The sequence below is a fragment of the Scyliorhinus torazame genome, chromosome 1 (assembly GCF_047496885.1).
Source record: "Scyliorhinus torazame isolate Kashiwa2021f chromosome 1, sScyTor2.1, whole genome shotgun sequence".
Classification (NCBI taxonomy): domain Eukaryota; kingdom Metazoa; phylum Chordata; class Chondrichthyes; order Carcharhiniformes; family Scyliorhinidae; genus Scyliorhinus; species Scyliorhinus torazame.
In genome coordinates this window covers 59,766,559-59,778,822 of record NC_092707.1, presented here as the reverse complement: position 1 = coordinate 59,778,822, position 12,264 = coordinate 59,766,559, and the positions used below count along the sequence as shown (strand labels likewise).

Below are 12,264 nucleotides of genomic sequence, written 5' to 3'. Positions count from 1 at the left end.
TAATTCCATGAACACAAATGATCACATAAAACAATACAACAATTGCATTTTCAAAGCATCTTTAAATGGATTAAGATGATACAAGGTTGCTTCACAAGGCCATTATCCTGCCACAATGACATATTTGGACACAGCCCCTGGCCAAAAACATGGTCAAGGGGGCAGGTTTTAAGAAGCATCTTTAAAAAATGCTTAGAGCCCGCACTATTTATTTTGTGAGGGCCACGAAGAAACAGCAGCAGTAACTCCCTTGCTGCTCACTCCTCTCAAGATGGTTCCATACTGGCCAGCTCTATTTATGCAGGGAATCTGCTAATGATTTTGCCGCCCCCCCCCCCTCATTGGGGAAGCTCACACTTCCTAAGGTTGTGGGATTGCCATTAGTCCCCAGCCAGTGGTAAGCAGGCAGGTTATAACAATTTAATTTAAAATTTCCTCAGCTCTGGTGTTTAAAAACATTTTACTGAAGTTACTTACTCCAAGTTTACTGAGCTTCAGACACCACTCCGTGTCAATAATCAATGAACTGAACTTCTCTTTCTGTTGCCCTTCCTGAAGCAGATCAGCCAGTTGAGCACCAACAATAGCAACTGCCTGAAAAAGCAAGACTTCAACAGATGAAAAGAAAAACAGAATATTTCAACAGTTAACCAAAATACTGCTCTTCTGCAATAATTGAAAATCGAAATCATTTTACCACCGACATACTGTACTTGCCTTAATGAAGGACTTTAAATAAGATATTTCGGTACCAAGTGCCAACCATTACCAACTTTAAACAACGCATATTAAAAATGGTGCATGATATCAAGATTCCAAAAATGTGCAAACATAACATTGTAACACTAACTAATTACCACGCAACAGCATTTAATAATATGCAACTGCCTTTTACTGAACCCTCAAACCATAGGTGTTCCTTTCAGAAGAAAGATCACAGTTGCATAGAACCCAAGGTGTGTGTGAACATGCACAACACATTTATTAGCTTTTTGTGCAGGCACAGATAGGAAAGCTGCTACCAGCTTGTAAAAAGTTCACCGTTGGCCAACTCCCAAAAGTTTCATGATAAACAATCATACAAAGTGATTACAAAATACCAAGTGGGTGGCTGGGAAGTGGTAAAAAATATGTAACCAAATGGAGAATGGATTTGTCACAAAAATGCTCACTTGAGGAGAGAGATGTTGGACTTGATTTAACTAAAAAATAACCGTCTGTTCTGGGCAGGATGCGTAATTAGTGGGGTAGTTCCCGACGCAGTCTTTCGCCCACCTCCCCCACACAGCCGCACTTTAGCATCATTTTCGCTAGACCGCTAGAAAAGGCAGGCAGGCAGTGCAGGAATCCCCTGCGGCTGTCCCGCTCTCTAACAAATATACTGTTTTGGACACTGTAGGGGAGGGGATAGCCTACCAGGGGAAAACAACAGCAGCCAGAACAGTGGCACCGCAACTGGATCTGCTGCTCAGCGGGGGAGGGCAAAGTGCAGGAGAGCAATAGTTATAGGGGACTCTATAGTAAGGGACACAGATAGGTGCTTCTGTGGACATGAAAGAGACTCCAAGATGGTATGTTGCCTCCCTGATGCCAGAGTCAAGGATGTCTCTGAACGAACACAGGACATCCTGAAGTAGGAGGATGAACAGCTAGAGGTCTTAGTACACATAGGTACTAACGACATAGGCAGGAAGAGTGATGAGGACCTGCAGAAGGAGTTGCGGGATTTAGGCAATAAGCTAAAAAGTAGGTCCTCGTTGGTTGTAATCTCAGGATTATTCCCTATGCCACGTGAGGCTAGAAATAGGAGGACAGTGCAGCTCAATACATGGCTAAACTGGGTGTAGGAGGGAGGGTTTCAGATTTCTGGACCACTGGGATTGCTTCCGTGGCAGGTGTGACCTGTACAAGAAGGACCGGTTGCATCTAAACTGGAGGGGCACCAATATCCTGGCTGGGAGGTTTGCTGGAGTCACTTGGGAGGATTTAAACTAGTATGGCAGGGGGTTGGAACCAGAACACTAGCTTAGGTGTATTAACTGGAGGGGAAATAGAGAGCAATAATAAGAGAATAACATCACTCTGCTCAAACGCAGTTGTTTGAAGTGTATTTGTTTCAACGCCAGAAGTATAGAGGGTAAGGCAGATGAACGTAGAGCACTTATTAGCATTTGGAAATAAGATGTGGTGGCGAAGACAGAAACGTGGTTAAAGGAAGGCAGGATTAGCAGCTGAACATCGGAGGATATAGATGCTTCAGGAGACATAAAGGGGGGTATAAAATGGGAGTAGCAATATTGGTTAAGGAGAATATTATAGCCGTACTGCGGGAGGACATCTTCGAGGGCTCATACAATGAAACAATCTGATTAGAGCTCAGGAACAAGAAGGGGGCAATCACAATGTTGGGGGTTTAATACAGCCCCCCACCCCCCCAACTGCCAGTGAGAATAGAGGAGCTGATAGGTAGAGAGATTTTGGATATGTGCAAACGTAACAGGGTTGTTGTGGTAGGGAATTTTAATTTCCCCCATATTGACTGGGACGCACTTAGTGCTAGGGGCTTGGATGGGGCAGAGTTTGTGAGGTGTATCCAGAAAGGCGTCTTGATACAATATGTCGATATTCCAACTCAGGAAGATCCAGTACTGGGTCTAGTATTGGGGAATGAGCCTGGACAGGTGGTTGAGGTTTCAGTAGGGGAACATTTTGGGAGAAATGACCACAATTCCTAAGTTTTAGGATACTGTTAGATAGAGATGAGGGTAACCTTCACGTTAAGGTGCTAAACTGGGGAAAGACTCCATTCAGCTATGTATAAAAGGTTGGACGGTAAGACGCCGACCGTGGAGAGGCCTGATAGGGATGTACCGGGAGTTGTGTATAACATAACTGTAAATAAACCAAAGTTCTTTCACCTTACTCGATGTGGACTCCCCGTATCCTGACCAAATGTACACTTGCCATTATATTGGCCCGGATCACATTCCCCTCCATTTAATCATCAAAGAAGTTTAATTGCTGCTGACAAATCCTAAACTTTTATGTCCAAGATTAAAAGCTACCTCTTTAATTCTGTTATGATGTAGTTGAATGGCAGAACAGGCTTGAGGAGTTAAATTACTTATTTCTGATCTTTTTCCTATTCTTCAGTATCTTATCCAGTACCAAGTGCCACAAACCTTATATTCTTGTCCTTGTTTTTTAAAAATAAATTTGGAGTACCCAATTCTTTTTTTTTCCCCATTAAGGGGCAATTTAGCGTGGCCAATTCACCTACCCTGCACATCTTTTTGGGTTGTGGGGGTGAGTCCCATGCAGACACGGAGAGAATGTGCCAACTCCACACAGGCAGTGGCCTGGGGCCGGGACCGAACCAGAGTCCTCGGCGCCTTGAGGCAGCAGTGCTAACCACTCTGCCACCATGCTGCCCTTTCTTATCCTTGTTAACCTACACTGACTCCCAGTCCCCACAAGCATCTTATTTTCAATGATCACCTTCACATGTAAATCCCTTCATAGCCTTGGTCCTCCCTATCTTTCTAAACTCAGCCGGACAACACTACTCTGATCTCTCATGCATTCTCTGTTAATGGTGGAGCAAAGAGAGGCGAGGGGGTGCTCAATTCTGGCCACTTGATCACCGCTCCATGCCCTTGCTCTTCAATTAGTGTGTTCCCCCTGCCTAGCTTGCGTGCTCTGAAATTCTCTCCGTAACCCCTGTCCACTCCCGTCCTTTGAGAACCTCTTTAAGATCCACCTCTTCAGTCACTTATTCTAATATCACTTTTTTTTATTGCACCATCCAGTTTTGTCTGATTATGTCTCTGTAAATATTTTTTGCTACATTAGGAGAAAGAAAAACAGGACAAATGTTTCCATGCAATATGGTGAAGAGTTTTAAATTATGTGCACAGTGGTAATGCTGATATAACAATTCTGCACTTATTTACTGGAGGTTGCAAAGAGTTTTCAAGGGGATTTGGGCAGGGTTATTGAGTGAGTGAACAATGGCAACTAGAATATAATGTGGATCAATGTGAGGTCATCCACTTTGGTAGGAGGTACGGAGCTACGAGTATTTCATAAATGGTGAGAGATTGGTAAGCGTTGATGTCCAAAGAGACTTGGGTGTTCTTGTTCCTAAGTCACTGATACCTAACATACCGGGGCAGCAAGCTATTAGGAAGACAAATGGTATGGTGGCCTTTAAATCAAGAGAATTGAGTACAGGAGTAAAGGTGTCTTGTTTCAACTGTACCGAACAATGGTTAGACCGCGCCTTACATCCAGTTTTGGTCCCTTTACTCAAGGAAGAGTATATTTTCCATAGAGGGAGTGCAGCAGACATTCACCAGACTAATTTCCAGGATGACGGACTGTCCTGTGAGGAGAGATTAAGGAGACTGAGCCTGTATTCTGTTGAGTTCGTAAAAATGAGAGCTGACTTCATTGAAATGTACAAAATTCTTAAGGGGCTAGAAAGGGTAAATGCAGAAAGGATGTTTCCCCGGCTGGGCTGTCTAGAACCAGTGAACACAGTCTCAGAATAAGGTGTAGGCCAGTGTGTGCTGAGATGACAAGGAATTTTTTCACTCAGAGGGCCGTGACTCTTTGGACTTCTTCACCCCAGAGGGCTGTCGAGGTTCAATATTGAGTATGTTTGAGACAGAGATTGATAGATTTCCAGATATTAAAGACATCAAGTCCAAAGCTATTCACAGCCCCAGATAAGATCAATGAGGCCGTTGCAACCTTTTATCGGGGGTTGCACACCACCGAGCTGCCTGATGGAGACTCAAAAGACCAATCGGTTTCTCGACTTGCTGAACATACAGCTGTGGAGGAGGAAACGAGGCAGGAACTGGAAGCACCACTAGAACTGGGGAAGTCATGGGAACGCATCAAGAGTGGTGAGCCTGTGGAATTCATTATCACAGGTAGTAGTTGATGCTAAAACTTTGAATATATTCAAGAGGCGGATGGATATAGCACTTGGGGAGAATGGGATCAAAGGCTACGGGGAGAAAGTAGGATTAGGCTACTGAGTTGGATGATCAGCCATGATTGTGATGAGTGGCGGAGCAGGCTCGAAGGGCCAAAAGGCCTCCTTCCTGCTCCTATCTTCTATGTATTTATATGTGTGCAGGTTAGGTGGATTGGACATGCTAAATTGCCCCTTAGGGTTAGGTTACATGGCAGGGGATATCTAAAAAGAAAAATATTGTGGGGCTATAGGGAAATGGAGTGGCGTGGCATTAGGTGAATTGCCTCCTTCAGCAGAAAGCCACGACAGGCCAAATGGCCTCCTTCTATGCTGAAAACATTCTATGATTCTATTCCAGATCCCAGGAAGACCGAAGTGCTCCCACACACAGAAATATAGAACATAGAACAATACAGCACAGTACAGGCCCTTCGGCCCACGATGTTGCACCAAAACAAAAGCCATCTAACCTACACTATGCCATTATCATCCATATCTTTATCCAATAAACTTTTAAATGCCCTCAATGTTGGCGAGTTCACTACTGTAGCAGGTAGGGCATTCCACGGCCTCACTACTCTTTGCGTAAAGAACCTACCTCTGACCTCTGTCCTATATCTATTACCCCTCAGTTTAAAGTTATGTCCCCTCGTGCCAGCCATTTCCATCCGCGGGAGAAGGCTCTCACTGTCCACCCTATCTAACCCCCTGATCATTTTGTATGCCTCTATTAAGTCTCCTCTTAACCTTCTTCTCTCCAACGAAAACAACCTCAAGTCCATCAGCCTTTCCTCATAAGATTTTCCCTCCATACCAGGCAACATCCTGGTAAATCTCCTCTGCACCCGCTCCAAAGCCTCCACGTCCTTCCTATAATGCGGTGACCAGAACTGTACGCAATACTCCAAATGCGGCCGAACCAGAGTTCTGTACAGCTGCAACATGACCTCCTGACTCCAGAACTCAATCCATCTACCAATAAAGGCCAACACTCCATAGGCCTTCTTCACAACCCTATCAACCTGGGTGGCAACTTTCAGGGATCTATGTACATGGACACCTAGATCCCTCTGCTCATCCACACTTTCAAGAACTTTACCATTAGCCACATATTCCACATTCCTGTTATTCCTTCCAAAGTGAATCATCTCACACTTCTCTACATTAAACTCCATTTGCCACCTCTCAGCCCAGCTCTGCAGCTTATCTATATCCCTCTGTAACCTGCTACATCCTTCCACACTATCGACAACACCACCGACTTTAGTATCGTCTGCAAATTTACTCACCCACCCTTCTGCGCCTTCCTCTAGGTCATTGATAAAAATGACAAACAGCAACGGCCCCAGAACAGATCCTTGTGGTACTCCACTTGTGACTGTACTCCATTCTGAACATTTCCCATCAACCACCACCCTCTGTCTTCTTTCAGCTAGCCAATTTCTGATCCACATCTCTAAATCACCCTCAATCCCCAGCCTCCGTATTTTCTGCAATAGCCTACCGTGGGGAACCTTATCAAACGCTTTGCTGAAATCCATATACACCACATCAACTGCTCTACCCTCATCTACCTGTTCAGTCACCTTCTCAAAGAACTCAATAAGGATTGTGAGGCATGACCTACTCTTCACAAAGCCATGCTGACTATCCCTGATCATATTATTCCTATCTAGACGATTATAAATCTTGTCTCTTATAATCCCCTCCAAGACTTTACCCACTACAGACGTGAGGCTCACCGGTCTATAGTTGCTGGGGTTGTCTCTGCTCCCCTTTTTGAACAAAGGGACCACATTTGCTGTCCTCCAGTCCTCTGGCACTATTCCTGTAGCCAATGATGACATAAAAATCAAAGCCAAAGGTCTAGCAATCTCTTCCCTGGCCTCCCAGAGAATCCTAGGATAAATCCCATCAGGTCCCGGGGACTTATCTATTTTCAGCCTGTCCAGAATTGCCAACACCTCTTCCCTACGCACCTCAATGCCATCTATTCTATTAGCCTGCGGCTCAGCATTCTCCTCCACAACATTATCTTTTTCCTGAGTGAATACTGACGAAAAATATTCATTTAGTATCTCGCCTATCTCTTCAGACTCAACACACAATTTCCCATCCCTGTCCTTGACTGGTCCTACTCTTTCCCTAGTCATTCGCTTATTCCTGACATACCTATAGAAAGCTTTTGGGTTTTCCTTGATCCTTCCTGCCAAATACTTCTCATGTCCCCTCCTTGCTCGTCTTAGCTCTCTCTTTAGATCCTTCCTCGCTACCTTGTAACTATCCATCGCCCCAACTGAAACTTCACACCTCATCTTCACATAGGCCTCCTTCTTCCTCTTAACAAGAGATTCAACTTCCTTGGTAAACCACGGTTCCCTCGCTCGACGCCTTCCTCCCTGCCTGACCGGTACATATTTCCACCCAATGTTTCCCGTTTCTTGGAACCCTGTCCATGTGATTCTAGGATAAACCCTAATATTCCCAGAACTCCTTCTCCACCCAAAAAACATTACTCACACTCGCAAGATGCCCAATCCAGGTTTTCCAAGCCCAAGCCCCCTTTCTGGTGTCTCCTGACCGAGAATGCCTGACAAATTAGCATCCCTGTCAATAAATACTACTGAGCAACACAACCCCATTCTGACAAAATCTAATCAACCAAGTGAAATACCACACAAAATTAATTAACGCTCTAAAACAGATGGGTTAACATGCAATGCTGAAATTTTTTTTACGGTTATTATTTTAAGAAGCTCATTTACTCTTTAGTGTGACTGAATGGGATACAAATGTTTCTATCTACAAAACAGGTTTTTGATCAAGACATTGCAATTTCTCTCTGTTAAATTAAAAAGATGATAAAATCAGGGTTCAAAATACATGGGACGATGGGCTCATTTGCCCTTGAAGCCTATGAAAAATTAAAGACGGGGGTGAAAAATCCAATAATGGTTGCCCCTGTACGTGACGCAGAGTTTCATCAGAGGAGCAGAGAGTGTGGGAGAGACAGAATCCATGAGGGGTAACTCCTCCAATCACAGATTCCCTCCTTCCTGATCTTGCTGTTTCTCCCGAGACAGAATCTACGATTGGAGGAGGATGGAAACCAGGGTTTGGAAGTTAAGGAAAATGTGTTATTACACATTAGTATTTTTTAATCCAGCCCAAATACATTTTGCAATTACATGCATTATACAATCACAGAAATGTTACAGCACAGGCAAAGGCCAATCAGACAGCCATCCCTGCGCCGACTCTCTGGAGGATGAGTTTACCTTGCCCCATACCCTCACCTCGCATTCATTTGCTCTCTTTTTACATCTTACTCTTATGCCGGTCTGATTTCAGTTTCATTGTGTCAAATAGTTGGAATGTGAGATTAAGCTAATCTTTATTGTGGTAAATTGAGAATTCTATTTAAAATCCCAATTTGACAGAAAATACCAAGGAACAGAGGAAGAATAGTATCTTGAACTAATGTTCAAACAACCCCCGAAAAGAAAAATTTAGCCCTTGACAAAATTAAGCTAGACAGTCTTTTAAGAGTCCTTGAAAAATAAAATGTTGGCTCCCATGACAAATACTTACATATCAATACAAAGCTATGATATAAGAATTTTGATACGGTGTCACACATACCAGAATTTTGTTATAGTTTTGCCGTGCATCACCAATGACATTCCAAAGCTTCTCAAACACAACTTGCTTTGGTAACAATGTGCAGTAAGCCAGAGCTAAGTTAGTGTCAACCACGCGACAGTTAAACAACTGAAAAAAAGAAAAATAGTTTTAATGTAGAAATATTGGCTTACACCTAAAGAAAATAGTTTGTGTACTGATTAATATGCAATCTTACAGATATACTTGAAACAGAAGGGGTCAATGGAGCACACCAGTGAATGAATACAAATGATAATGATACAGATAACTTTTATTTAACTGGAAACTTTAACTTAATAAAACAGATTATTTTCTCGGTGAAGTGATCATTGTTCCCAAGTTGACAATGCCTCTATATTCTGTCAGACATTATACGATATAAGGGGCTGGATTTTCTGCCGTCCGCAGCTGGTTTCCCGATCCGGCGGAGAATCAAGCATTGGCATAAAAATAGGATTGGCGCTGATCCAATGTTCAGGTCTCCCGCCAGCAGTAGCAGCGAGCCCCACACTGGCAGGAATATGTTAATCAGTCATTAGCACCTACTTTACAGACTGGAAGGCAGATTCTCCAGGCCTGTGATGCTCTCAGCCTGTCAGACAGGATTCACGTGGTGAATTGGTGCAGGTATTTTCAAGAGGGCTCTAACGTGGCGGACCTCGGGGGGGGGGGGGGGGGGGGGGGGGGGGGGGGGGGGCGCAGCTCCATCGGAGGGCCCAACCCCTCCCACAGTGCAAAATCTGCCCCCTACCCCACCACTCACCAACAAAAAACAGAGACCCATTCCAGAAAGCTGAAGAGCAGTCCAGGCAGTAGAGTGAAAAATCACTGCATTTTCACTTGTCCTTTCCTTACAACTGCTGCCTCAGACAAGTGTTTAAAGCAGCAGCTGTAACAAGTGTCAGAGGCTACCTCAAAAGCCAGTGCACTTCATAGGGCTCGAAATCCCCTGACAGCCTTTGAAATGTAAATTTTCAGACAGCAATACATATGCATTAGCTAATGATTGAAAGTTTTAGCAATCCAGGAGACTGCGGCTTGGTGAACTGTTTATTGATCTTTCCCTTCACGCTTGAATGCACCTCCATTACCCTGCTTTGATGCTAACTATATATGTTTATAAATACTCTTGCCAAGATTGACAGCCCCCTCCCTCACCCACCACATCAAAAGCAACTAAATGCTTTGACTTCCTCTTTTTAACAGCAGAAAACACTTAGCTGATGGGATGGGGTTGGGTTGTGTCTGTTGGGTCAGGTCACCCTCATGCGTGTATGTTTGGAGGTTGTGAGGGGGGAGTGACCAGTTATTCCCTTGACTGTACCTCCGTGCAAAAATGTGCATGGAAAGAGGAGGTGGAGTCATTCCTAAGCACCATTCCTAGCGCCAGCAGAGACCAGGAGCGATTTTACTCCAGCGGGAGCACTTAAGTTTCCAGAACGGAGAATGCAGTTCATAATGTACAAATGGCTCATTGATAAATGCATCACATGAGTGACGCCTGACAAGTCCCAAATTCCATTCCTGACTTGTACTGCTTTAACTGTTTTAAGTCACTGCAATCAGATTTACAGCTCTCACACCATGTGAATGGCAGGTTGGAAATTAAGCATTTGGCAGTTAGGTGAAAATCATTATTAGGATTGGTTTCACCTCCTTTGTGGCAATCTGCTGACAAGGACCTCACTTGCGAAAAATGGCCACTTTTCCAGGAGACCACGTCACGACGAGTTATGTATTGGGAGTCAGCTAATTATAAGATAATAAATATTTGAGCCACGCGGCCAGGGTGTCTTGGGTTCAAACACCAATCTGTGCTAAGTTGACTTTCTTCAGCCAAACTGGAAACAGAAGTTCCAAAGTTAGCCTCACTGCCTCTGAATGAGGTGAGATCAAAGGGGAGGAAGTCAGGCCTCCTGCATCTGATTGTTATTCACTAATTCTATCTGGAAGTGCACAGACAATGACGAGGAAATCAAATAGCTTGTCAGCACTCATTAGTAAATGCACAAGATGTACAAATAGAAAAGGAGGGATGGGGGGGGGGGGGGGGGGGGGGGGGGGTGGGAAGAGAACGAGGGAGGAGAAATGTTCATCTTTACCTTGTGCAGCAATGCCTGAGAGTTCTTTTTAATGATCGAAAAAGCCATGTTTCCAATGTTGATGACAAAATCTTTGATGTCCTTCAAGTCTTGAACCACAAAAAGCTACAAATATGGAAAAGCAAGACTTATAAATGTGCTTTTGTTTTATATTCTAAATACAACCAAACAAATTTTATTCCATTATTTCAGAGGCTGGTGTGAAGCCTCATGAGAAATATTCCACTTTTCAAAAGAAACAGCTCCAAGTACTGTTTAACGAACCATGTTAAACCAACACTCACAGGGGGCACTAGCTGGGAATCAAAGTTTCACAGTCCTAGGTATTCAAATTAGGAAAATGAGCCTTATATATTCTTATAGGACACGCAACATGCTTTCATGCAAACTTTGTGCACAAGCACATGGGGTCAGTTTGCTTCTTACTCTGTGGTGATTTAGTAGCAAGAACGCAAGCAGGCAATTACCAGGCAATAATCCATTCAGACAAATTAGATTGCAGGTGAATCTAATGATAAAGTTAACAGTGGGCCAGCAATCTCGCACTGGATTTATTGCAGCCCTTCACTAAAGGAAGCATGGCGACCTGGCCCACTTAATGGAGGGAGAGGCATCATATCCATCTCCCACCAGCGGCAAAACTTCCCACAATTAAGTCAGAGGGTGGGATTCCTGGCTACCGGATGTCAATTAGGCTTAATAATGAGCCACTTGATAAGAATTATCCCCGTGACCCCCCAAAATCTAGTGGTTGCTCAAGGATTAAGTTGAGGTTACATGGCTTTTTCACACCCTCCGAAGGCTACCCAGCAAATCCAACGGCCTCCTGGAGGCATCCCTCTTAGTCAGACACTGAGCCAGACTGAGGGACCTGCATCAGAAAGACAGGCTCTGCAAATTGTGTCCCGCCCACCCTCCATCATTCATATTCATCTATGGTTTGGGGTCCCTTGATGACTCTGGACCTCTGGTAGGTCCACTGCTGCCACTGCTTTGCTGGCAGCAATGGGCAAATGACGACCTCTGATTGGTCAGCAGTTCTCCATGGCTGGGATTTCCATCGCGGGGGAACTCATTCACAGGGCAGGCCTGGCAGGTGGCCACTTTAGTGCCCAAAGGAAACTTCATTGCATCGGGCCGCCCCACAGAACTGACAGGTGTTCCCATTGGTTCTCTGACTGGTGAGCAAAGCAGTCAGCCTGACCAGAAATCTGGCTTCTGATTTCTTTCTTTGCGGTATAAAGATAATGATGATGATGATAATACTAATAGCTTATTGTCACAAGTAGGCTTCAATGAAGTTACTGAGAAAAGCCACTAGTCGCCACATTCCGCGCCTGTTCGGGGGGGCCAGTACGGGAATTGAACCCGCACTGCTGGCCTTGTTCTGCATTACAAGCCAGCTGTTTAGCCCACTGTGCCAAACCAGTTCCTAGATGATGGATTTGATTAAAGTAATTTTATTTTCATGTACATTGTGAAAAATAGTACGAACCAGCACATTCCATTCAA

The 12,264-nt window shown here is 44.3% G+C and overlaps 1 protein-coding gene across 1 annotated transcript in view; it reads right to left on the bottom strand.

The window, feature by feature from the left end:
* kntc1 (kinetochore associated 1) overlaps positions 1 to 12,264 on the bottom strand; it is a 263,597-nt gene that overhangs the window by 124,778 nt on the left and 126,555 nt on the right. The window contains exons 40-42 of the mRNA XM_072495542.1: positions 10,753 to 10,857; positions 8,630 to 8,758; positions 478 to 594 (exon numbers count right to left, since the gene is read on the bottom strand). Of these exons, the coding sequence (XP_072351643.1) occupies positions 478 to 594; positions 8,630 to 8,758; positions 10,753 to 10,857 (351 nt within the window). The remainder of the gene's footprint in view (positions 1 to 477; positions 595 to 8,629; positions 8,759 to 10,752; positions 10,858 to 12,264) is intronic.